Raw genomic sequence first — 26,820 nt, 5'->3', positions numbered from 1 at the left:
AGTGATGTTACACATCTTTCCATTTCCATCAAGTCTTCTCCATAGTGTCCTGTTGGGAGGTATTTCTCTGTTTCTTATTCATTTATAAAGTAAAGGAATTAACCTTTTTTCTGGAACATGAGTTACAAATATTGATTCGCTGTTTGGCACTTGTCTTTGGAATTTTCTTATGTTTTTCTACTTTTTGTCTTAATGAAATCAAATTCATCTTCTAAGTTTTACAAGTATCTTTAATTAAATGAAATGCTCGATTTCATATGGAAAAAATAAGCAAGAAAGTATAGGGAAAATATTTAAAAGAAGAATAATGAGAGGACGAGCTCTGCCAAAGCCACAACATATCATAAAGCATTGGGGCGCCTGGCTGGCTCAGTCGGTTGGGCGTCCGACTTTGGCTCAGGTCATGATTTCACAGTTCGTGAGTTCAATCCCCACATCAGGCTCTGTGCGGACAGCTCAGAGCCTGGAACCTGCTTCGGATTCTGTGTCTCCCTCTCTCTCTCTGTCCCTCCCCCACTCGTACTCTGCCTCTCTCTCTCAAAAATAAACAAACGTTAAAAATAAATTAAAAATAAAATAAAGTGTCAATAATTTACTTGATAGTAGATGCAAATATAGGCAGAAAAACCAATTTTACAAAATAGAAAATTCAGAAATTGACCCAAATATATAAAATACCTTGATGTATAATAAAGATAACATCTTAAATCAATGTAGAAAAGCTGTGTTACACAATAAATAGTGATCTTTTGCCGGGGGTGGGGGGGAGCAATGAAAATTCATCCACAGCTTCATGCTACATGGGGATAAACTCCAAATTCATCAACAGTTTGACATGCCAGAAATCAAACCATAACAGAACCAGAAATTATGGGAGAATTACTTTTCAAATTCATAGTACAAAAGGCCCAACCAAGTATGACAAAAAACTTCTATATTTTTATATGATCAGAAATTATGGCATAAACACATTGTAAACATAATGGAAAAAGTATACATATGCAAATGTTGGGGTAAAAGCCACCCCTGCTGTTAATATCCCCCAATACTACTGTCTGCATTTCAGTGTATGCTTCAATTGATTCCTATTGCCAAATATGTAGATTATTTCCATTTTTAGCTTTTAGAGATACCACTGTTGGATGACAGTTATCTTAGGGTAGAGTCTTAGGGGTTGGGAATCGATGAATAAAAACAACCCATAATTTGTTAGCTTATATTACTTTATAAATTGCCTCTGAAAAATACCACCCAGGTTTAGATCACTGGGTATTACCATAAAAAACGTCCACTGTCATGGGGGACACTGGTAAAGGCAAAGGCCATACATCAGAAAAACAGGGTGACAAATTTCATTTGAGTTTATCTGAATGCCAGTGAATTTTTCTTTAGTTTGTTTACATGTCCTGTTTTGCACATTTTCTGTTCCTATTCTTTGCCTGTTTTTCTGGCATCATATTCTTTAGTCTAAAATTGTGCTCACGCCGCAAATCTGTATCTCTGCTTGCTTTTTAAAACAATTATTATTTTTCAGCATTTGTTTTTATTTATATGGGAACATGTCTCTGGGCTTTCTACTGTTATCATCTTTTTAACTATTATTGTGACTAAAGACTTTAATTTAAAAAAAAGAACTATACAGGCACAGCTTATATTTTATACTAAATATTTGACCCATCTCAAAGTTATATTGGTATAAAATATGAAGAACCTAATATTTTTTAATTATTCATTTATTGATTTTATTTTTTAAATGTTTAATTTATTTTGAGACAGAGGGGGTGCAGAGAGAAAGGGAGAGAGAATCCCAAGCAGGCTTCATGCTGTCAGTGCAAAGACCAATGCAGGGCTCAATCTCACAAACCACAAGAGCATGACCTAAGCCACAGTCAGATGCTTAACCAACTGAGCCACCCAGGCACCCCAACATTTGGCCCTTTAAAGTACATGTTATGGAGGTGGTTCTATAAGCCATGACTTCAGGCAACACAATAATGACATACGATTGTTTTTTGATATTTATTCCACAGTGATCAAGAAAATACATATATGGTAAAGGGCATTTCCAACTTTCCAAATTTCCAGTACAGTATTGATGCAATTGATAGCTTTTAAAAGCCATGATTGGTGAGCATATACTGAGATAGGAGTGACTTCATTTCCATTTTGGTTGCTAAGAAGAAGGTATGTGAGTCAGCAAACAGGAGTAGAACTACGAAATTGACTAATACAACTTCCTCTGTTCATAAGGTACATGCATTGACTGTAATTTGCATTATAACTAGACGAAGTATTTGAGCTCCTAATTTCTGCTGGTTTCTAAGATGAGGCCTGACAACCTTACTCTTCATGGGTTGAATGAATTGCATACAGAGGGTTTGGCTTTATTGGTTTTGTGTCTGGACAGCTAGTTGCCCACACACGTGTGCTTCCTGTGTTACAGGGAGCACTGTCCCTGAGAGGCAGGTGCCCAGAGAAGGTGACGTGTGTCACTTCTATGCCACGACAGCTGAGACGTATTGCTTTCTCCACCCTCTCTTTCTCATCACTGGCTGGCTGAAGAGGACTTTGATGGCACAGCCACAGGGGGGAAGGATGGGTCCCCTGGGTCCCCTGGGTCACCAGTTGGGTCACCGCCTGGGGAAAGCTGTTCACCACCTGGAACATCCACACTAGACTATTACGTGCTGGAGAAGTGGCTCTTACTGTGTTAGGTGATTGAGATATGGAGGCTTTTTATTGCAGCTAATATTACCCAATTATTACATTTTAAAAATTAATTCTAAATTTTGAAGAAGAAAGATGGGGGAGAAGTATTTGTAATTTTCATTTTCTAACTTAGGACTAGATTTGACTTGTTTTATATACGTATATTCTAATCACTTAGGTAGTTCGGAGAGGTGGAAACATGGGTAAAAATGCTATCAAATACGATACTATATGTTAACGTTCTTACTTCTTTGATTAAATAGTATTTATAATACACTATTTGCAAGCCCTTCTAAAAAAAGCAAAGCAGTGTTTTGCTTTTTCATGAAATGTTAAAACCTTTAAAAAGATGCCTCTTCTCGGGGCACCTGAGTGGCTCAGTCACTTAGGGCGTCCAACTCTTGACCAGCTCAGGTCATGCTCTCATGGTCCTGAGATCAACCCCCCACGCTGGGCTTAGGATCTCTCTCTCACCCCCTGTCCCCCACTCGAGAGCATGCACGTTCTTTCTCAAACAAAAAAGATCTATTTTCTCTATGCCGACAACACCCATCAGTGTACATCTTGGAACAATTCAAGGTGCTAGGGTCCTATCCTGCGCTTCCGTCACTTGCCTAGCTCTGCTGTCTTTCACAGCTATAACACCCCCATCCTGCTCACCTAGAGCAGGTGCAGAGCCTGGGTCCAAGCAGGAGGTGGAATGCACAGAGCTGGTTGAGAGGGAGGTCGGCTGTGAGAATTATCCATTCTGGATGGCACCCTAGGCTGAGACAGCCCTCACTAAGGACCAGTTTGGAAGAGATGCGCACCTCTTTGGAGAGGATGTGGTGCCTGCAGGTGGCAGAGGGGCCATGTTCCCCCAGGCTGGGCCTGTTCGGGGGCTGCTGGGCCACCCTCTGGGGTACAAGCAGTCAGCAGCTGGTGGCACGGGCCAGCCGTGGGAGTCTGGCTGCCAGAAAGAGCTGAGGAGGTCTGGTTTCTGAGTGGAGGGGCCAAGGGGGGAGTATGTGGCCAGGCCCAGGCTTCCTGGTCCTACAGGGGTCCTCTCCTGGGCCTGTGGGAGGGCGGGTAGGATCCACCCGGGTCCTCTTGGCACATGGCTGACGCCTGCCTGTCCCTCCTGTCACATTCCTCCTGCACCCTGTACTGAGGAAGCTCATCACTGTGCCGCTTTAAAGGAGTAATACTTTAAGGAGCTCTGTTAAGGATCCCAGAGCCCACACTGAAGGACACCCTGGGAGGTAAGGGGCAGTAAATTGATGAGGGACCCCGCAGGGGTTGGCAAGCCATGGCCCTGGGCCAAGTCCAGCCACCACCTGTTCACCTATGGCCTAGGAGTTAAGAACAGTGTTTACATTTTTAATATTGTGTGTGTGTGTGTGTGTGTGTGTGAGACAGAGAGAGAGAGAGAGAGAGAGAGAGAGAGAGAGAGAGAGCGAGCACTCACACATGTGTGAGCACAAGTTGGGTAAGGACAGAGAGAGCGGGAGAGAGAATCTTGAGCAGGTTCAAGGCCCAGTAAGGGGCCAGACACAGGGCTCCACCTCTCAACTGTGAGGTCATGACCTGAGCTGAAATCAGGAGTCGGACATTTAACCGACCGAGCCACCCAGGCACTGCCAGTGTTTACATTTTTAAAGGCTGAAAAAATTAAAACACAATAATAATATTATGTGTGAAAACACATTTTCAAAGATGTTACAGGTAAAATTACATCATAGTCAGCATAACAGTTGAACATTTGTGATTTATTTTCATGATAAGTAACACTAACTTCGAATCTCAAGTAGCAAAATGTTCTCCCATAATCACATTTGTCTCATCACAAGATTTGTATTACAAAAAACAAAACAAAACAAAACAACTTCTCAGTTATTCTATTTCAGTTTTAATCAATTAAAAAATTGTGGTAGTTTATTTTCTCTCTTATATGAGTGTCTACATATGTCCTCAATTTTGTTTCTTGGCCCACAAAGCCTAATAACATGTGCTATCTGGCCCCTTAAGGAAAAACAGTGCCAACCTCTGACCTCTTGAAATACAACTCATTCTTCAAGACCAAGTTTAAAACGCTGATTCTAAGTGAAACCATTCTGCATACCCCTTCGAATGACTAACCCGTCACCAGGCTGATCTTGTGGGCATGCCATTTGAGCAGGGTTACAGTGCTTGCTCTGGATCAGCAGGGTAGCCTCCTATCTCCTGCTGTCCTGGAGGGACTGTCCCTTCCTGAGGCGGCAGGCAGAGCCTCTCCACTGTGGCTCACACAAACCAGTCCATGAGCTGAAGAGCACAGGAACACACCTGCCCCCACATCTGGTTGGTGGCCTCACAAGGACCCAGCAGCCACCAAGGCTGTTAGGGCTGCCTTGATCCCCTGACGCCAAGACCCTCTTGTCCCCCTGGCCCCATCCTTTTCCATTTACACTCAGATCTCAGGTCCTGTAACTGTAAGCACCACTTATCTCTGACAATCTCCAGCTTTTATCTACTCTTTAACCTTCCCCTAAATTCCAGACTCACGATATCATCAATTACTTTCTCCATTTTGGCATGAAGTGTCAAGTAAGCAGTTCAAATTATACAAAGCTGCCTGTGATGCCCTCCCTTCTCCTCACCTTCTCCCTGAGCCTTCTCTCCAGGCAGGCTTTATCCCTCCAGGAGCTCACACTCAAAACCTGGCCTAACTGTGACTTCTCTGTCACTCTCACAGCCACACCAATCCGTTGGCATACCCTATCAGAATATAAACCTTCAACATATGCTCAAGATCTGATTATATCTCACTCCTCCCTACCAGCAGGCTGGCCCAAAGAATATAAATTCTTGTGTCTATTCAAAGTCTCCTGGCTGCTTTCTCTGTTCCTAGTCTTGAGCCCCTACGGTAATTTCTGCAAAAAAAATGTTCCGTCTAAGTAATAGCTAAGATAGCAGTCCCCCACTGCTTACACCCCTCAAAGTTTTCCCATCATATTTAGTCTGCACCATGGCCTATATCACTGCTTTGTCTGTTAACCATATATATCTGTCTGCATCCATATCTATTCTATTTATCTGTAAATAAATTATATCTATCTGTCTATATCTATCATCTGTTTGTCTGTCTGTCTGCCTACCTACCTACACACCCACCTATCCATCTGATCTTTCTTGTACATATCCTTCACTACAATGTGAGCCCCATGGGGTAAGCACATTGACTATTTTATTTTATTAACTGTAATATCTCCAGCACATGCCACAATGACATATAGCTAAGTGCCCAATAAATATGTGTTAAATGATAAAGTATTTGTGTGGCTTTTGGGAACTGAAGGTCAAATCCCTGTGAGGACTAGACACAGTTCACTTGCATACAAAATACAATGGGTTTAGAGGAAAATGTGCTAAGTAATAACAAAATTTCCCTGCCTCTCAACCTCTGTAGCATTTCCCAGACCTTATGAGAGAGGGGGCCAGAGGGAAGCAAGGGACAGGTTGATGGTGTAGCACCCTAAAGCAGTCCTCTCCAGGTCCGTCCTCTCCAGGTCCTCTAAAGAACGGGGGGATGAGAAAAGAGGAAACCCAAGGAGGGCTGACGCCACGAGACCAGTGGGCAGAGTGCCTCAGCTCCATGCATGCGCAGGGCCGATGTGGCTCCCGCACCAAGGTCCTGCTGACCCAGAAGGCGTGGGCGGGCAGTTCTGCTCCCAGGAGGAAACTGGGCAATTCTCCAGCAGACTGGACTGTCAGAGCCTTTCGAATGCAGCAAGGGCCAGCGTAGCAGCATCTTCAGGATTAGTAGTAACTGAACACCAAAAGCTAAATGAGTGGGCAGTGGTAGCCCAGACCTGGGGCCACTTTAAAACGTGACTGCCACCAGAGAGAACGAAGACAGCCACGCCTGGTAGAAAATGAAGGCTCGTGATACATGTTCCCATTTCGGCACTCGAGTTTGTGATTTGAGGCTTACACCCACCCAACTGGTTTTCTTCCCACTTCATGTTCTCACCTTTTCATTTTTCCACCACTAAACTACAATCCTTCCAGGGCAGAAGCAGCATATGTCACTGACCTCTGCACCCTACAGTGCCTTGCTCATATGTCTCGATTCTCCGTACAACTTACTGAAATCGATCGGTAACCTGTGGCAGAAATGGGTTCCTTCTGCTGCTGAACATCTATGTCTCTTATTTCAGAACCGTCACGGTTTGTCTGTTTCACTGATCCTGCACTGAGCAGGTGACCCAAGTCTGAAAGTCAGAACAAATCTCCTGCCACATCAGAGCTTCAAACCAAAGCTGATCTGCTATCTGCATCTCACCAAGTGCTCGTGCGGAGCTGCAGAACTCCCCTCTCCCAGGCGCTTCCGTGTGGACCTGCTACAACATTTTATCACAAGGGGTGAGCCTGAGGGCAAAGCCACACAGAAGGGCACTTGACCAGAGTTGCAGATAGAATCTGGGCTCTGCTGGCCCTGCTGGAGCCTAGGACTGGGCAACAGCTAAAGCCACAGCAGCTCTGGACTGTTCAGTCACATGGACCAGTATGTTTTCCTTTTCTGCTAACGCCAATTTGGATCAGATTTTCTGACACATGCAACTAAAACATAGTAAATAGTACATAAATCTTACCCCCAGAAGACTTTCTGCTGTGAACCCTATCAAGCAAGCAGAATTAAACCAGTCAAATAAGCAAATTCCACAGTTGAGAGCTGCTATTGCAAACATCCTGCTGTGGGCAAAGGTCACAGCCTTTTTTGTAAACACGGGAAGGGGGCTATCAGACTTGGGAATTCAGATGCAGTGTGGTCTGTGAGCCCTCGTAGCCGTGAACCAGGGGTTGACAGGCCTGGTCTTGGTCAGGATGCCTTCGTGTTCGGCTGAACTATGGAAGACAATGGCTAATTTGCTTTAATAGCACAGATCCTATTAAATTGCTGATAAAATCATATTGCTTAGTCATAGTTAAATACAGTGAATTTCTCTGTCAGAGCCAACAAATAATAATAACAACTTAGATATAAATCTTAGTTCCTGTCCTCAGCATCAACTCATGGCTCACCCACTTTTCCTCTGCTGTGCCATAAGGTATAGAGAGAGCATGGTCTGGTCAGAATTTGGCCTTATTATACCACTAAACGATACAGGTCATTTGTTGCTAAAGAAGCCTTTTGACTGGACATGCACAAAAGTCTTGTCTCCTGAATCCCAAGCCAAAGCAAACTCTCCATGAATATTTGAGTTTCCTCCTAAGAGTGACTGGCTGCCACACCTCAAGCTAAGAAATTTAGATTAAAATGTTCTTGAAAAAGTGATTAAGGGGCACCTGGGTGGCTTGTTGGTTAAACGTCTGACTCTTGATTTCAGCTCAGGTGACGACCTCACAGTTCATGGGTTCAAGCCCCGAGTCGGGCTCCACACTGACAGCACAGTATCTGCTTGGGATCTTCTCTCTCCCTCTCTCTGTCTCTGTCTCTGTTTCTCTCTCTGCCCCTCCTGTGCACATGCTCTTTCTAAATAAATAAGCTTTAGGGGCGCCTGGGTGGCGCAGTCGGTTAAGCGTCCGACTTCAGCCAGGTCACGATCTCGCGGTCCGTGAGTTCGAGCCCCGTGTCGGGCTCTGGGCTGATGGCTCGGAGCCTGGAGCCTGTTTCCGATTCTGTGTCTCCCTCTCTCTCTGCCCCTCCCCCGTTCATGCTCTGTCTCTCTCTGTCCCAAAAATAAATAAAAACGTTGAAAAAAAATTTTTTTAAAAAAATAAGCTTTAAAAAAAGTGATTAAAATATTTGAAAATGTCTATACTAAGATAATTTTTTTTTAATTAAGAATTTCTAAGATACTGGGGAGAAAATGTTTACTTTGGAAACTTCAAAAGCTTGAAACAAGCTTAAGCTGTGGAAATAATTTCCATATTGATCATGGGCCATAAACTAGGGGCTGGATCCCTGCAAAACAGAATCCTGAGACCCCTGCTTAGAGTAACTTAGAAACTGACCACTTTCAAGCATTTCCACCCCTGCCCTGGACTCAGGACCAGGGTTTCCCAACTTTCCTTCATATCAGCCAGCGTCCACTAAAATATTTTCCCCAATGGACTCTGGACTATGAGAGAGGTACCTATAGGAAAAGTTTACAAGTTTAGAAATGGTTTTCCAAATGTCCATTAATTAGATATTAACCAAATTATTAAGCCTTATAACTAACATGAAATAAAGGTTAATTCACTGAATTGATAAAACCCCAACCAAAATCAAAGTAAGTAGAAAGCTGCAAAGGAAATATATAGAATAAATTGATTACATCTTTGCCAAAATAAAAACAAACAAACAAAAAAACCTTCACGCAACCAAGTAATTTTTTAAAGGCTTTGACATAATGACCTGAGCTTGGAAGCTTTGTTAGAACACTGTGGTCTTGAAAGCCACCGCCAGACAACTAAGGCCGGTCATTGTTTCTTCAACTGATTCTTATCTTTCTGTGGCCTTGGTTTAACTTCTTCTTTTGACTCAAGGGACAAAACTTGTCAGTTCTAGAAATCAAAACCGGTCTCTCTGCTCACATCAGCAGCCTTGCAGTCCAAACTTTAAAACAAATTGAGCATTTGAACCCCGAACATTAGTGTACCCTAAGCTTCCTTTCTCCTCCCCCAACCACAGGCTGCAGATGGGAGACAAAGGGTAGGGAGCAGTGAGCACTTAACCTTCAGCTTTAGGAAACCTTTGATGTACACTCACTTTTATCTTTTCTCAAACTAAAAAGTGATCCTCATCCAGAGCAGGACTACACATGCCACTCTGGTCTGATCATTTGGTGAAAAAAAATGGACTCTTCCCAAAATAGAAAATTCAGCGTGCTTAGGTTTTAAGTTGCATACGACGATGTCAAACAAGGCAATATGCAGAAGGACTTCTGTGACCAGCAGTCATTCCAGCAACACAGCCAGCCCTATTTCCCTTGGACCCATACCAGCTTCCCTTTTGAAGCCCCGCATCATATTTCCAAAGAGTGAGAGCTCTCCTGAGAGTAAATGCTTCCTAAGTGGAATAAAAGCATCACATCACTCTTGATGAGGAAAGATTATTATTTTTTAATCTTACAAAAGATGAGGTTAGTATTTTCTCATTTTACAGAAACTTTTGTTTAATTAGAATGTCGGTAGGGGCGCCTGGGTGGCTAGGTCGGCTAAGCCTCCAGCTCTTGGTTTCTGCTCAAGTCATGATCTCATGCTTCATGAGTTTGAGCCCAGCATCAGGCGGTTCGGGTCCTGCTTGGGATTCTCTCTCTCCTTCTCTCTCTCTGTCCCTCCTCCACTGGTGCACATACACACACGCTCTATCTCTCAAAATAAATAAACTTAAAAAAATAAATAGGACGTTAGTAAACCAAACAACCAATTCTCCTTAATTTAAACAAGATCAACAGGATGGAAGCTATAACTTATTTGATTATTCTAACCTTCAACATAGTAATTTGCGGACACCTCAGAAGTAAGGTACTCCACAGGTGTTCCAAGAGCAGGCCCACACAAGGAAGGAAAGGGCACCCGGAGCCTGTGATTTCTCCATTGTGCATGTAATACATATCTTCTAACTTATTATTAACTAGGCATCTCCCACATCTCAATAAAAACATTCCTGAGAACAAGAATGCAGGACGCGCATGTTCTGTAAGCAGAACAAAACCTGAAAACCTTCTCTCCTACCAGTCGAACTGTCTGGGCCCATCAGATGACTCCCTGGGGGCAAGGGGCCCAGGTCTGTGTCATTCTTTCCAACTCAGCCCTTCTGGCAGCAGTGACAACACTGAAACATTTGTTGAAGTGAAACAGGTATGTTTCAGGCCAGCAGGTACATGTCATTTCCCTGTGGTCACCTACCCGTTCAGGGCACTGTGGCACTTGTTTACATAGGAAAGCCCACCGCGGCAGGGAGCCCCGCAGACTTCCGGTGCCCCCAGAGCTAGGGAGCTATCCACCACCTCTCTGCTCAGAGATCCCCCTTACCACAGGAGGTGCCCCAAACGGCTTGGCTTGGCTGATCGCAGGGAGGGCCAAGTGGTCGCATGCAGGGCCCGGAACCTCACAGGGGACCCAGGGCGCCCTGCTGACTTCCTGCCCCCGCCAGTCAAGCTCACCTCACACCCACAGCACCGCAGGGCTCTAGAGAGTCACTTATTGAAACAAATTGGGACGAAAAAGAGTAGTAAGTGCTTTTCAAACATTAATTACAAATAACATAAAATGAATTACAGTAGCCAAAATTAAAACTTAGCAAGAGCTTTTCTGTGTACGGAAACACCTGTGGACGAGTCTACAGAATTGGTTAATTTTTGACAGCTTGCGGAATGACCTGTTGATAATACGCAACAGCAAAATCCCCGGATGCCCTCCTTTCTCCCGCCCTCTTCCCCAACCTTTGACCCTCTGCAGCCAAACTTTCTAAAGGGGAGAGGTGGGGGGTCCCGACTCTAGGTGCGGCTCGGCGGCGTCACCCACACCTGTACTCACTTGTGACCCCAGAGCCTGGTCCTCCGGCGCCCCTCGAGCGGCCGACACCTCCCCAGGAAGAGGAAGAGCGCCCTTGGCTCGGCCCCGCCTCCCGGGGCGGGGACCGCCTGGCCAGGTGCACACCTGACACAGGTAAGGGGCAGGTGAACACTCCACTTTTGCCAGGACGAAGCACCCGCCACATACACCCCCGACGAAAGCACGGCGCGGTCACGGGATTTCTGACTTCACCGCGTCCCTCCCAGGGCGGCTTCTAAGGCGTCCAGTCTTTTACAGTTGGGTCCCCCAGCCCAGGGCCCTGTCGCCAGGCAGAGGGTTATGTGTGACCTGAGCACTGGGGGTCAGGGCGAGGCAGGTGTCTCGGGGGCCCGGGGAGTGCTCCCTGGTCCCGAGCGGACTCCGCTCAACCCCTGATCGCGGGCCTTGCGTTTGGGCCGCGCGGCCCAGGTCTGGGAGGGGGGGGGGGCCCAAGTCTGGGGGTGGGCAGGTCTGGGGGCAGGCCCAGGTCTGGGGGGCCCAGGTCTGAGGGGAGGCCCAGGCCTTGGGGGAAGCCCAGGTCTGGGGGGGCCAGGTCTTGGGGGGCCAGGTCTGGAGCGGTGGAACCAGGTCTGGGGAGGGAGCCCAGGTCTGGGGGGGTCGTTCACCTGAAGCCAAGGAGGGAGAGGTCTGACCCGCCCCGCGGGGACCCTTACACTCCGCAGACCCTCGGGCACCCGCTCAGGACCCCTCTAGCATCGGTCAGTCGTCCGCCCACCCTCACCATGCGCCCCGGGCGTCCTCCCCCACCCCGAGATGATCCGTGCGCAGAGCCCGGGACCTCAATCAGCCCCCATTGGGACCCTCCCCCTTCCAGGTGACTCACGGCCCCGCCCCCCCACTCCGCCCCTCCGCTCGAAGCCCGTCCTCCTCCCTGAGGTCCCTCCTCCGCCTCCTGACCTCCCCCCCGGGCCCCGGGCCCCGCCCCCACACCGCCCCCTCACCGCGGAACCTCTTCCGTCCTCCAGTGACGCTCCGCCCTCCGCCTCAGTACTGCGCAGGCGCACGGCCCGGACCCTTGCCCAGGGAGGCAGGACTGCGCAGGCGCGTAGGGCGGGACGCTCGAGGTGCGCCTGCGTTGCGCGGGAGAAGTCCCTACGCGCTCAGTGGGCGCCTGGGTGTGAGCGCGGGAAGATGGCCGAGCCGGTGTCCAAGTCTGTGCTGTTCGTGTGTCTGGGTGAGCCGACGTGATCTAGCCCCATTCTGGCTTTCCCGAAGGGTCGGGGTGGGTCTCGTGCCGTTTGGGGTTCGTCGCTGGGCCAGGGACGGCGATCGGGAGGAGGGCGGGGAGGATGGGATGGAGCGCCCCGGGGCTGTTTCTCCGCGCCGCGCACCTGCTGGGCCCGCTCTCCTAGCCGGGTCCCCTCCCGTGCCCAGCCCACTCTCCAAGCGAGGTCCTTTCTCTGCCATGACCCCTCTCACCTGCCCGGCCCACTCTGCAAGCCTGGGTCAGGGATGGCCTCATCTATAAGGTGACATTTGGGCAAAGACTTGGAAGAGGTGAGAACACAAGCCTTGGATCTTTGGAAAAGTGTCCTGGGCCCAGGAGAAAGTGGGTGGACAGTTTTGCGGTGAGAGTGCTGGTCCCGTTCATATCGGCAGGGAAACACTGGCCTGGAGACCCAGGAGGCTTTTCAGTCAGACCTTCCTCTGTACCTGAAGGCTCTTGAAGGTAATTTGAATGCCACCATGAATACATAACTAGAACCATTCTGGATGCATAGGAAAGCGAATTTCTTACATAAAATGAGTGCTCGGGGGCAGGAGTCTGTGAACCCCTTATGTGAAGAGCCAGAAAGTAAATATTTGGTACTTTTCACCAGCAGACCTAGACAATACATAAGCAGTAACATTTGGCTGTGTTCCAGTATAACTTTATGGACACTGCAATTTGAATTCCATATAATTTTCTCGTGTCACAAGGTATTATTCTACTTTTGAGTTTTTTTTAACTGTTTAAAAAGGTAAAAATTATTCTTGGCTCCGGGAGCCATACATAATAAAGGTGATGAGCAATGAATCCTAGTTTTTAGATGCTGTTTTAGGGCCTACACAGGACAGATCTGGTGAGGCCTGTGAGGACGTGGGCTTACTCTGAAGGACACAGGCCACTGGAGGATTAAGCCATTGAGCAGAGGGACACTTAGAAAGAAGTGTTCAGCTGCTGTGTTGAGATTACACTGGAGAGGGGTGAGACCAGGGGTGCTGGACCAGAGAGGGCCTCACTGGTGGGGGCGGGGGAGAGGTCAAGTTCTGGGCAGACTTGAGGGCCTGATGAAGGCCTTTTCCCATGATGGCCTGTACTTAGAGCAATAAGAATGGTATGTTTTTGAAATGTAAAAAATGTATTCCTTCAAAGCATTTAATTGTAAGGCTCTTTTCACACTGAAGTGTAGAGAGAACTGTCAGATGTTTTCATTGGTAAGGCTAATGGCAAGAAAGAACTGCAGTGCTTAGTTTGGAAAGATGATTGAACGTTCCATGTTTTGTGCGGTAGAGATGGTGCCTTACTGTCGAAGGCACTGGTGTTTGTGCCACCGCCAGTGTGGTTGGAAATGATAACGTTAGTGGTGCCAGATTACCTCTTTCAAACAATTAATTGACATTTACTGATACTTCATTTGTGCTGTACACTGTGGGGGGGGTGTGGCTCAAGGTAAGAGACACAGCCCCTACCCTTGGAGAATTTCATTTTTTTCTTTTGTGAGTCTCAGTCCTTGAAATAAAGGTGTGCAGTGTGAGTATGAATTATCTGCCTAATTTGGGGGAAAAAAAAAAACAACAAAACTTGAGACTTCACAGATCTTTTTTCCAAAGAAATCTGAAGATGCCATTTTAAGTTTTTAGAACTTTTCCATAGATGAAACCTGCATTACTGTGTTTTACTCATGAGCTCTGTTTTTAAATAATTGGTGATATCAACTTTTGAAATAAAGAGAGCAAGTTACAAGGAAGCAGGATTCTGCTGATTTTATAAGTAGTATGACTTCTAATTTTTGTAGTAGTAATTTTTTCCCATCTATACTTATTCATACCTTGCTGTAACTAGAACTCTCTGGGGAAAAAAAGTAATTTTGGGTGAATATGCCTTAACGTTAAGGCAGTAAATAACCATAGGTTTTGTCTTGTGGGGAAACTAAGCTGCTTAATAATTGTTTGTAAAGGGGTGAGACTAGTCTTAATTATGTCTTTAGATGTGAGATTGTAAGCATCTATTCTAGAATTTCAAAATAACAAGGGTTGTCTTAAATTGAGTCGAGTGGTTGCTCTTTAGAAGTATTCCCAGGGTACATGGGGACAAGTAAAACAATTACACATCTATCAGAGCCTTACAATAATTAACATAGTGGGGATGATACTTGTTTTAAAAACTCTACAAAATTCAGAATGTGTAAAGGAAAAACTTCACAGTACAAACTAGCTTACAGAGGACATTGGGGATCAATTCCTGTCTTCCCCTTCATGGTTGAGTGGTTGACAGATTTTTTTCACTGCTGTGGAAACCACAATCTTTATGGGGAAAAATATTATAAGTACATTATTGATTGAAGACTAACGTGGAAACTGAAGAAGATTGTAGTAAAGTCAGTGTCGGTTTCATGTAATGGGGAATTAGTTGTGCTTCACAACACTCTACAAGATCCAATTCTACATGCTTAACACAAACCCCAAGATTCTAATATGCGTCAAGTGGTGTATGTTTTGCTAACTCAGTTCCTGTCTAGTCCTAGTGTTTTCGTGCTGGCCTCTGTGGGCTGAGTGTCTTGCAGTTGTCTGCCTGACTGTGAGAAGAGCCTTTGTCCTCAGGCCCTGCACAGCGCTGGGCTTCTGTGTGGGACATGTGCAGAGTATGTTTGTTGGACATTCCTTCCCACTGGACCTGCTGGGCCCACCTCCCGGGCACAGTTAAGGTCCTTGTAACCAGGCCTTCCAGCACACATTCGCTGCTCTCTTATTCATACATACAACCCTTAACTTAAATGCCCAGAAAGGTCCTTCTCCTCCCTTCCAATCTTCCTTTTTTTTTTTCCTGGTAAGAAATTTCTTACTATCTTGTTTATGCTTTTAGAATCTTTAATTTCCTGTGCTTCTGTGGTATACTGCTTGTCTGTCCACATTTGTTTTCTTGTTTTGCTATAGCTAACTCTGAGTTTTCTGTAACACATTGCTTGGCACATGTAGAAGTATTTTGAGAGTAGATTTTATGTATTTTATCTTTTCCCCCAGTGTAGTAAGGAATTAGGCCCTCCCTGGCCTTTGTCCCGGGTCCTGGGTGGTAACGTACAACCTCTTGGAATTCCCTACAGTAATAGTGTTTTGTTACTCCAGGAGGTCCCTGTGCAGTTTAAACTGAGAGGGGGAGTCTGGTTGGGGGTGTGAGCACTTGTGGGGGGCGGCCAGAGAATGAGTTCAGCTTCAGGCCCATAGTTTCATCAGTCACGACTACTTAATGACACTCAGTGAGCCCTTGGCACTGGAGCTCTGGTGAGCTAAGCCCCAGTGCCCTGGGTATTGTCCCACACGGATGACGAGAAAGTGACACGTGCCCGAGGACCAGAAAGCTTCATATGTGAAACTCCTCCAGAATCTGCCCTCTGCTTTCTAACTCTGGCTGGTTCTGCCTTGAATCTTTTTGTTATAAACCTATAATCCCAAGTCTAGCATTTTCCTGAGTTTTTCGTGTTCTTCTAGAGAATTATTGCACTTGTGGGGACCCTGAGTCTGTAGCTGGCTGCTCTGAAGCGAGGGTGGCCCTGGGGGTCCCTGAGCTTGCAGCCGATGTCGGAAGTTCCGAGCAGACTTGCTGGCCCGGAGGGCAGCGGCCTTGCTTCAGCCGGCCGGCTCCGTGGCACTGGGGCAGGCCCTGCAACAGACCGCGCAGTGAAATCTTGTGCTGAACTACCGTTATGGCTGAATCCATTTGTTTGTGTATCTTATGAAACAGGATCCCTCCTTATGTGCGATATACTTGGATATCCGTATCTTTAATGCTACTGTATTTCATTTTAAAGTAGGCTCCTTGCAACCCACTTCATTGGTTTCACGACTCACTTCTGGGCTACTGATAGCAACCTGGAAAACGATGATTTGGGCGGTAATTGTTTTTCTGACATCTTGGCTCTTTGTACTTTGAACACCTGGACAGATGGAGAGTGACCGGCTGTTCCCCAGAGGTCCTGCCATTCAGCGGTCTCTCCTGGGGGAGGTGCCGTTGCTGGGTGTCGGGGTGAAGTGCTTGCAGGGATCCAGCATGTGCCCTTGCATCAGACCTGATGCCCACTTTCTGCGCTCCCTCTTTTCAAGGTAACATCTGCCGATCACCCATTGCAGAAGCAGTTTTCAGAAAGCTTGTAACTGAGCAAAATCTTTCAGATAACGTAAGTACCATTCTCTGTCTTAAAGAGGCCAACCTGAATGCCTTTGGGGCAGAAAATTGTGAAAAAAATTCTTTTTTTCTCCTGCAGTGGAGGATAGACAGTGCAGCGACATCCACATATGAAATAGGGAACCCTCCTGACTATCGAGGGCAGAACTGCATGAGGAAGCATGGTATTTCCATGACTCACGTTGCCCGGCAGGTACCGTATCGGAACTTGAAAGTGCACATGTGTGTTCTGTGTTGCAGTGGGTCATTGACAGCGGCGCGGTTTCTGACTGGAACGTGGGCCGGTCACCAGATCCAAGAGCTGTGAGCTGCCTCAGAAATCATGGCATTAGCACAGCCCATAAAGCACGACAGGTAGCAGAGCTCTCATTTAATTTCTATTACTGGTGTCCCGTGACTTGTGAAGTTGTGAGAGGCTTAACCACACTGGCGTGTGCATGAGCAGTTATTTGAGGCCCGATTAAGTAGCCACAGTGTGTCCTTCTTGTTTCGCTGCTGACTCCACAGTTCTGAAAGATGTGCGTGATCTTGGAATTTACTTAGTGAAATACACATATCATCACGCAGTTGATACTGGAGAGAGCCCTCCCTAAGGGCTGGAGTTAGAATCTCCTTTTTATTTTCTGAGATCTTCTGGTGACTAGTCTGGTTACATTCCAAGTTTGTTGCTAGAATAAAGTACTAGAACATATACAACAATGTATTTTCTACTGTGAAGTGTCTTAGAAATGTGGGGTGTTACTGATCCCAGCGGTTGGACTCCTGGGTTCAGAGTCTGGAGTGCTGGGCAGTAAACCCTCCTGTGTCCGCTCAGACGGTGTGGAAGCCAGTAAAGGCTGTGGTACATTTGAAATACGGCCAGTGTGACAGAGGAAGTGGAGTTTACGTGTTAACTTATTTGAGTAGCCCCCTGGAACTGGTAAGCGGCTAGCTGAGCCGCACAGTTCTGGACTCTTGCATAACCACAGGGGAGACTGTGAGGGTTCCATGCCACAGCATCAGTGAGCCGTCAGGGCTCAGGGCAGGCTCGTGGTGCTCCCTCGCTAGCAGGCTGCTGCAGGTGTGTGCTCTGGAACCTTCCACAACCACAAGGACTAGTTGCTAAAGAGATCTGCTTCATTTCTGGTACAAAATGCTTCATACATTGTTACGTGGAGAAGCTACTTTATCACTATGATTATTTTATGGAGAATTCATTGGATTTTTAAAACATCTGGCTAAATCTTCTAACTTCTTTTTGTATCCAACCTAACAAAATGTACAGGCTGTGTACACAGCCTTTAAAATGAGAAGCCACTGAATGTTTTGAAAATCACTTGTCAAACGTACGTATTTAGAAGTATGGCTGGCAGTGTGAGAGCCATGATTTAGTCTTCGCGTTTGGAGGAGAACCTTGTATAAGACAGGACAAAGACTCTTTAATCATTATTATACTAAATCATGTCTTTACTTAAAGCTTTTCAAATTGCTTTGCCATACAGCGTTGTATTTTTAATTTTGATCATCTCAATTTTTGTCCTCTCCGTTACCTTGTTAGGGAAAGGAGTCTTTGGTAAACCCATTTTGCAGATAAAGAAACTGAGTTCTGGAGAGAAAATACTTATCAAAGGTCACCCAGCTTCAAAGTGGTAGAACAGGAATTTGATCATTGGCTTATTTGTTTGTTTTAATAAAAACATACAGAGGTGTGAGCCAGAAAGTTCGCAGAAGTGCCGTAGAAACACTTCTGGTGCATTAGTGATGTCTCAGAAGCCAGGGGTATGCACGTTATATTGGCTTAGATAAGTTTACTCTGGAATCTGTGAACTGCTCATTTCTGGCTTTTAGCTGATTGTGTGTTTAACAGTTTACTATTTAAGTTATTAACTTCCTTAAGGGCCTGACGTTTTCTTAAATGGAATTTTCATTGGACAGGAAACATTTTTTTTAATGTTTTTCATTTATTTTTGAGACAGAGAGAGAGCATGAGCAGGGGAGGGGCAGAGAGAGAGAGGGAGACACAGAATCTGAAGCAGGCTCCCAGCCATCAGCACAGAGCCCTACCTGGGGCTCGAACTCATCAACTGCGAGATCGTGACCTGAGCCGAAGTCGGATGCTCAACCGACTGAACCACCCAGGCGCCCCAGGAAAACATTTTTTGTATCACATGTCCTTCTAATCTCCAGGGTTGACAGAACCTGCTGATTTCGAAGTCCTTCATAATTATGGGCCGTCACACTTTCATGTTTTCTGTTTTTAAGACTGGATTATTTTTTGTATACGAGTGTATAATTTGGGGTACAAATGAATTTAAATACACGTCTTAAAAACAAAGCTAGAAACTTTAAATTTTGAAAGGAGAATTGTAATTGCTGGTTTTAAGAATAATATTCACACATCATCTGTTGTTTGTTTGTTTGTTTTGCTTTTTTATTTTTCCCTGGTGCTTTTAAGAAAATTTTCTCAAGGATGATTTTTTTTTTTTTGTCTGGTTGGTAACACCGGTGAGATTTGCTTTGCAAATTAGCATCCCCTCAGGTCTTTGTTACCTTTTAGCATCTTGTGATTGTTCACAGGCTTTCTTTTAGCGGTTGTCACTATCTGTGTGAGAACTATTCTGTCATATTGCTTAAAATTTTAGTTTTCCCCATATTTTCCACCTGGGTTTAATAAATGTATTTAGGGTGCTTCGTTTGTTTTTGAGTGTGTGAACGCACATCTGGTTAGTCTGTGGGGACGTTTGGTTTGTTAGACATTTTTCTCAGCAGAGCCCTGACCGTGCGTGGCCGTCCGTGGTCCTCGGGGCCTGGGCCGCTGCCCCCACTGCAGAGGTCACCGCTAAGATTCTTGCCACCTTTTATGTCTGTGGCCGTGGGACCTATAGCGTGTGCTCTTTCTGTGGGCCTTCCTCTCTGGGAGGTTCTCCGGTCGTCCCCTGCTCTCGCTTCGGGGCCGTTCACAGTCGCGCCGCAGTCGTGTCCGTCCCACCGCGGATGGGCGCTCGCGGCGTTTCTAGGTCGGCGATGCCACGGTGAGCACCCACAGGGTTCTGCTGGGGAAGGCCTGGGTGGGGGGCACACCCAGCAGCACACATGTCCCGGTTGTGTAGCCTCCTGAGACGGGCCGGGAGATGTTCCTTCCTTCTCTGCTCTCCTAAGTTGGTCAAATATTGATAGTATTTCTGCTTTAATGGTTTGGCTGGATTCATCGAATCAGTTGTCTCTGTTTTTTGAAATTGCTCTATTTTCCTCTGCTGTCTTTAGGTTTTTCCTTATGGATTCTTTGTTTCCAGCACTTTTGCTATGGTAAGCCAAAGTATGCTTCCCGAATTTGCCTCGTGGTGGTTTCTGTTAGTTTTGGAAACTTCTCGTTACTTTCTTTTTACATTTTCTTCTCGGCTTTCTCTTCAGAGATTCAGCTTACGTGTATTTTGAACATAAGTTTCTTACGTCATCTTCTCCATTTTCTACCCTTCTCACAGGCTGGTCGTGGCTCTGTGAGGTTTGTGCTGTGATGGACCGGTCCCCCTGTGAGGCCTGGACTATGAGGCCTGGACTGTGGTAGACTGGTCCCCCCTGTGAGGCCTGGGCTGTGATGGACTGTCGGTCCCCCTGGGAGGCTGGGCTTTGAGGGACTGGTCCCTCCTCTGTGGAACCTTCCAGGAGTGTACCGAGGGCCCCTCTTTGGCAGCTGCCACCTCCCTGAGTAGCTGCAGCCTCCCCCTGGGGCTTCTTAGCTTTTTGCCGTGAGTCGTTTAAGAATGTGGCAAATGGTTTGAGAAGAAAGCTTCTGAGCATCAGGTTCGCTGCTCTCTGGGGTCTTTGTCTCGTCAGCCCTTCTGTCCAGTTTTTCTCTGCTCCCTGATCCTTGGAGCTTCTCTTTTCCAGCAGTGGCCCTTTGCCCAGGCTTCTCCGCATCTAGAGTATGCTCTCCCCCTTGGCGGTACTGACAGCTGTGGTCTGGGATGTTCAGCAGCGTCTTTGGTCTCTGCCCACTAGATACTGGAGCACCCCTTTCCTCTCCATCATAACAATCAGACATTGCCATCTGCCCCCCTCTTTGAGAATCCCTGCCCTCAAAGTCTCAAAGTGTCCATGAGGTCAAAATGGTACATGCATGGGGCGCCTGGGTGGCTCAGGTGCTTAAGTGTCTGTCTCTCGATTCTGTTCCGGTCACCATCTCACGGTTTGTGAGTTCGAGCCCCATATCGGGCTCCACATTGACAGTGTGGAGCCTGCTTCAGATTCTCTGTCCCCCTCTCTCTCCCCCTCCCCTACTCGTGCTGTCTCTGTCTCTCTCAAAATAAATAAGTAAACTTAAAAAAAATGGACATGCTAAGGAGTCCATTGAAGGTGTCAGACTGACCAGTAGACTTGAACAAAGTAATAAAAATTTACTGATATGTTTCCATGTTCTATATTGCAAGTAACCTTTAAGAAACTACCACTACTGAGTTTTAGTATCACAGAGCATCCACAGTTATCTATAGTGGCCGTGAAAATACTCCCTTTATGTTGTGTGAGGCTGGGTTCACTGTGCACTCGCACTCAGCATGTTGCACATCAGGTAACAGATGCGCAGAGGAGAACCTGTCTGTCCTCCAGGAAGTAGACATTACAGAGATTTGCAGAAATACAGAATAGGCCACTCTTCACCATTTTCATTTTTTAATAGTGGTATTAAATATTTAATATTCAGTGGTAAATATTGCCACGCATAACCCATGGCGGGGACTCCTTTTGGGGTTCTGGCCTCTCAAAACCTCGTCACAGGAGCACACAAATGGCTTTTTTTTTTTATTTTTTATTTTAACGTTTATTTATTTTTGAGACAGAGAGAGACAGAGCATGAACAGGGGAGGGCAGAGAGAGAGGGAGACAGAGAATCTGAAACAGGCTCCAGGCTCTGAGCTGTCAGCACAAAGCCTGACATGGGGCTCGAACTCACAGACCGTGAGATCATGACCTGAGCCGAAGTCGGATGCTTAACTGATCAAGCCACCCAGGCACCCCCAAATGGCTTTTTATAAGATATTAATTATAGGTATTCTTATTCTTTCTCAAGTATTTTAATATCTAAACATGTATGCATTTTATGGTAGATGTCTGTTCTAAGACTGTCTTATCTACACTTGCAATAATTCTAAAATTAAAAGTAATGTTAATATTTGATCCTAAATTAAATTTCTCATAAAACCGTTTTGTGAAAATAGCGTGTAGTATTTGTTCTAATAGAACTTGAAATAACATAGCACCTTGGGAATGTTAACAACTTGTAGTCCTCAGCACGTGAGTAACACACTGTATCAGAAACTAATCAAGTGCATACTAACAGCCAAAACTTACATTTTTAACAGAATAAGGAGCATATTTATTATTTGTTCACTACACTGGCTGTTAAATAGCATCATTGCTCTGTTTAACCAGGGTTTTGATACCTTATTTTTGAGTTTCCTGGTACTCCTGTATTTTAGAGGATTTTTTTAGAGAGGAAGATTATTATTGAGAAATTACATTCTTAGAAATTATTTTCACCTTCATTTTGTGACCTGTTTATGTTCCTTTCTTTCTTATTGCATCATTATTTATGATAGTTAAAAATCTTAAAATAATTTTCCCATTTACATCGTAGTGGGCTTCCGTTGATAGTGTGTGATGTTGGAAAACTTGTAAGTTTTCAGGTTAGAATCAGTAAAAGTACCGAGTGGCATCCTTTCTTGTGTCTTGCTCAGATCATGGGTTCTCACGGGAGAGCCAAGTCCTACATACAGTTACTCACAGATTTCCTTCTTAGGGACTCTTCTCTGAACACGTTACTTAACGTATATCTTCCTCCCTCCCCCAGAACTCTCTGCCTGGCCTGGCCTGGCCTGGTTTATATCTCCTCTGGCGTGTTACCTGCCCTGCACAGGGCCCCACAGGGACAGCCATCCGTCTCTATAGTTTGGTGTTTGTCACTGGGGCCTAGGATATTGCGTTCCTGCACAAGGAAAAATAGAGTAAAACACTGAGGGGGGTTGGACGTAGGACATTTTAATATGTGAAGTGAATTATACTTTGTCACTAAGAAATCGCAGATGAAGTATAAACTTTGTTTACATATTATACTATGTTACTATTATTCCAAGGAACTTAATAGTATTAACTCTAACTTTAAAGTACCCTAAATTATTTAACTTAATTGGGTACCAAATTCAAACACAGCAAAATTTTTTTGTACTGCTTTGGGTCCTCTAGACTTGATTGTTATAAACACTGTTTTTTGACTTCTTATTTAATTTTAGGTTACCAAGGAAGACTTTGCCACGTTTGATTATATACTTTGTATGGATGAAAGCAATCTAAGGTAATCTCATGTTTTAAGGGTATTTTTATTCAACTGTCGATTTAATAATAGGTCAGATAATTTGTCTAAAGTGACTTTTTTAGTAAAGTTTTCATAGAAATGATGGTCACAATATATACAATTACCTGTTTACAATAGTAAGAGACCAGAAGGTAACTGAGAATTGTCTCCCCGGAGTGTTTACCAAGAGACACGCCCTCAGATAAGGGACAGCCTGGTCCTCGTCAGGCATTGCTGGTTTTGCCAGAGGGTGGGGTAAAGTTGTCACCTCTGTAGTGATTCCTGGGCCACGGGTGTTTCACTGTGTTTCTCCTCTTAACCTCCCCATACCTGCTGTCCCCCATCCTGCAGCAAGGAAGACTGAGGAAACTCAGCAACAAGGAAACTTTTCACTCTGTTTAAATTGTTGATTGCCTTAACTGATTGAAAAGCAGAAGCAGACAGGCTGGGGTATTAGGTAACAGTGGCCAACTGATGTGGTGCGTTGTGGGCCCTGCACATCGTCGTTCCGCGTCGAATCGGAGAGGCACCGAGAGGGTGGGTCCCGGGTTCACAGCTGACGCAGGCCGAGGTGGGGGGGTTTGAGCTCAGCTTCCCTCAGCAGAGCCTGTTGTGGGTCTCACGTGAGCCGCAGTCCCCACGGTGCCCCATCTCCTTACGTGTCTGTTGAACCCCAGGGGACATGCATGCATTTGGGCAGCAAGGAATTCGGTGTTTCTTGAGATGTGTGCGCCTGGCACAGTGCCAGGTGCCGGGGAACACTGAGGAGAAAACTTTCATGCCGCCTGCCCCCCGGGGCCGCAGGGTCTAGTGTGGGCTGCGTGTGCTAACACAGAATTACACCTAACAAACAACATGATACAATGTGGTCATCCCCAAAATAAGTGAATACAATGCACATTAGAAATTTGAAGCCACTGCAGGTTAGATGAGCCAAGAGAGTATGAAGAACTCCCAGTTGTAAGCCCAGGGCACTGCGACCCTCGTCACACAGCCAGCTTTACTGACTTCGTGTTAATACGCTGAGAACCAAGACCGCAGCCGCCTGCTGCCGTCAGCACTCACCAGCACACGGAAGGGCTGGGACGTGGCCTCAGTGTGGCCTCGGGGACCTACTGCCTTAAGTCCGTGCGAATTCACAGGCATTCCACATGTGGCGGACAGATAGGATTCACAGCCTTACTGTTGTCTCCGTGAATCAGGAACATCACTGAGATACATGGTTTCTATTTTTGTTTTTCGGTGATTTGTTCTCATTTTTCTCACTTGACACAGTACTGACCGTATCAGCGGTGTCCGGCCGAAACTTCCTGCGGTCCGTCTCCTGGCACAGTCCCAGGGGTCGGTGGGCACCCAGCGCAGGGGCGGAGCTGGCGGAGCCCACGCTTCAGGCCAGCTCGCTCGCTTGCTGTAGGGGTCTGCCTCCCCCTCGCTAGCACGGGGTCTGACTCATCCTAGGTGCTCAGTGGGGGTTGCTAACTAAACGGAGGAACGATCAAGATGCAGCCTGGAAAGTCGCCGCTGTTCTTGCCGCGGTGGGAGCGGAGGAGGCGGTGGCAGGAGAGCTGTGTCTGCAGCTTGGGCAGAGGCTGGAGGGGTAAACGCAGGAGCAGGGGCTAGACAGGGAAACCCGGTGCGTGTGTCGGGACACCTGAGGTGGGATCTGCGGCCCTTGGGCACTTGGTTCACGTGGCTCTTTGAGGTCCGTTCTGCCACCCTTGTTTAGTCTCTGAAGTAGGAGCTTTTTGATTTAATCGTTCCAACATGTGTTTCACAGGGCATATGTAGTTGTTGCCCGGCTCGCAGCGCATATCGTGCGTCAGAGTGTTCGTGAGAATGTGCTGCTGTTGCAAACCCTCTCGCCTGAGTCAGAAACCCTGGCATATGGAGGGTCACTCGGGTCGACCGAAGGTTTGGTTTCCTTCCTAAATCAGGTCACTCTTGCTGGGGTTTGATACGGATGTTTCATAAAACCCTAGCAGATGTCCCTGTTTAACTTGAAACCATAGATCAGAAAACTAAGTTCATGTTTCAATTTTACAGAGACTTGAATAGAAAGAGTAATCAAATTAAAAACTGCAAAGCTAAAATTGAACTCCTTGGGAGCTATGATCCACAGAAACAGCTTATTATTGAAGACCCCTATTATGTAAGTACACCTCTCCTTCCGTTGTGACGCTGCTGTGTGGCGGTGGCACAGAGATGGGCCCCTGTGCACGTCCTGCCCTGCCGTGCCCTGCCCTGCCGTGTGCCGCACCAGATGAGGCTCTCCTAAGGGCGTTTTGTCATGCGGCTTTCACTTCTTCTTCCCCCTGTGCTTCCAGGGGAACGAGTCCGACTTTGAGACCGTCTACCAGCAGTGTGTGAGGTGCTGCAGAGCTTTCCTGGAGAAGGCCTGCTGATGTCGCACCCGTGCCCCCGGCCCCCGGCGAGCCCCACAGGAGCCACAGTGAGGCCGCAGCTGCTTCTTCGGTTGACCCTGTTTCTTAAATGCTTGTAGATGGAAATCAGTTACTGTATTTGGCAAATAAATAGAAATGTTTCATCCAGTTTGTGGGGTACACAAAGCGTTCCTGACGAGTTGAACTCCCACTTTGCCCCGGTTACAAAAATCGTGGGACACGACCCCCAGAGCACAGAAACCTCCAGCATCCCCTTCAGGCCGTGTGGGCACACGAGCTCCGCCTCTTCCTCCCTGAGTTTGCGGACCACCGACGGGGACGATGCCCTCGGCTGTCTCATGACCCCTTCTCGCCAGGGCCCCCATCCAGCCCAGCGGGCCATCCGTGGGAGCTCACCCCAGCTCACAGTGCACACCGTTGACGTAGAAAGTGGGAAAGAGAGTTAGGTGTCCATCTTTAGAATATTTAATGCTTGCCAGTTTTTGTCTGTCTATCTGTCCGGTTTATTTCACAGGGAAGTCAGCTTCTTTCCATTTGAACCATTTTGCCTCTGGAAATTTAATTCCATCCAGAAGGAAAGTCACTGTATGCTGGTTTTGCTTTTAAATGCTATGTGACCCAAATGTCAAATGTAGATGAGCTCAGGTGGGGAAAAAATTATTAAAAAGTTGGGAAAAGTTCTTTTATGTTGGAATGCTTAAATATTGATGCGTTAAGTATTCTTTCTTTGTTGTTTGATTTATAGACAAATACAGGTAACTTCTGTGCACTTTGAGGTAACTAATCTAAAATTCATATGGATTTGTGGCAGAAAAGATTGTTTTCAAAATAAACTGGGGAGATTATAAAAATACAACTAAGATAGAAGTCTGCCTGCTTTTTTATTGATAAGTGAAGAATTAGAAAACAGTGCTTTTATTGTCCCTTTCAGATGGTCTGTGATGCTATCTATGCATGTTTATCTTCAGTGTTAGGAAGTAAAATGACAAAAATAAGTGTATTGCTTCCACTTATGATAAAGTGTTTGTGAAAGAAATAGGAGGCCCCTGCAGCCATAAATGTCCTTGCCTGACCCCACCACCTGCGGAGTGAGACCGTCTGCTCCTTGGAGCCCTCCTGGGTGGCATGGCTAGATGGGTGACAGCTTGCTCTACAGCCGGCCTCTACCCTGATTCGTAGCTGGTGGTCCGGAGTCCTGGGAGAAACACCACTCACCGATCGGTCTTCACCCAGAGTCTGAGTGGATCAGTGTAGAGGAACAGCTGCCCCATCAGGGTGCCCTGAGGGGCCGGGGGCGGGGCAGGGGCATTTAGTTCTGGAGTCTCCTCCCACCTGGAGGATGTGCAGGCTGCCTCTCCCACCACCCTGGCAGGACGTGTGTCCGCCTCCCTGTGGAGTCACCCGAAGAGAGTCCTACCTGAAAACTTTTCCTCAGACAAGTAGGAACCTCTCAAGGTTAAATGTATTGAGAAATT

General features: G+C 46.4%; 2 protein-coding genes across 7 annotated transcripts in view; one reads left to right on the top strand and one right to left on the bottom strand.

Annotated features, from left to right (window-relative positions):
- The window catches only part of SH3YL1 (SH3 and SYLF domain containing 1), a 40,802-nt gene extending 28,825 nt beyond the window's left edge, over positions 1-11,977 (bottom strand). For 2 of the 4 annotated variants that reach the window (XM_045055053.1, XM_045055055.1), the window contains exon 1: positions 11,197-11,904. In XM_045055053.1, the coding sequence (XP_044910988.1) occupies positions 11,197-11,380 (184 nt within the window). In that variant the 5' untranslated portion in view covers positions 11,381-11,904. Of the gene's footprint in view, positions 1-10,692; positions 10,970-11,196 lie in introns of those variants that run through there. The other 2 variants (XM_045055054.1, XM_019827999.3) reach the window with 2 other exon arrangements.
- Positions 11,190-26,205, top strand: ACP1 (acid phosphatase 1). 3 transcript variants are annotated; one of them, XM_006930511.5, is made up of 7 exons: positions 11,190-11,328; positions 12,201-12,409; positions 16,537-16,610; positions 16,698-16,811; positions 22,882-22,943; positions 24,987-25,092; positions 25,268-26,205. In XM_006930511.5, exons 2-7 carry the CDS (start codon positions 12,367-12,369, stop codon positions 25,343-25,345), a joined length of 477 nt encoding a protein of 158 aa, XP_006930573.1. In that variant the 5' UTR covers positions 11,190-11,328; positions 12,201-12,366; the 3' UTR covers positions 25,346-26,205. The 3 variants fall into 3 exon arrangements, 2 of the variants coding, with proteins under 2 accessions (XP_006930573.1, XP_003984571.1); XR_006596136.1 differs by lacking the exons at positions 11,190-11,328; positions 25,268-26,205 and adding an exon at positions 11,916-12,049 and having other exon boundaries at positions 16,698-16,972; positions 24,987-25,063; XM_003984522.6 differs by lacking the exons at positions 11,190-11,328; positions 16,698-16,811 and adding an exon at positions 16,859-16,972 and having other exon boundaries at positions 12,219-12,409.
- Positions 26,206-26,820: the final 615 nt, after the last annotated feature.

This window comes from Felis catus, chromosome A3, assembly GCF_018350175.1.
Source record: "Felis catus isolate Fca126 chromosome A3, F.catus_Fca126_mat1.0, whole genome shotgun sequence".
Taxonomy (NCBI): domain Eukaryota; kingdom Metazoa; phylum Chordata; class Mammalia; order Carnivora; family Felidae; genus Felis; species Felis catus.
This window is presented reverse-complemented; position numbering and strand designations above follow the sequence as displayed.

Coding starts and splice junctions, on each gene's coding strand:
- ACP1 (XM_006930511.5), top strand. CDS start 12,367: ATGGCCGAGCCGGTGTCCAAGTCTGTGCTGTTCGTGTGTCTGG. Junction 12,410..16,536: donor TGTGCTGTTCGTGTGTCTGG/GTGAGCCGACGT, acceptor CCTCTTTTCAAG/GTAACATCTGCCGATCACCC. Junction 16,611..16,697: donor AGCAAAATCTTTCAGATAAC/GTAAGTACCATT, acceptor TTTCTCCTGCAG/TGGAGGATAGACAGTGCAGC.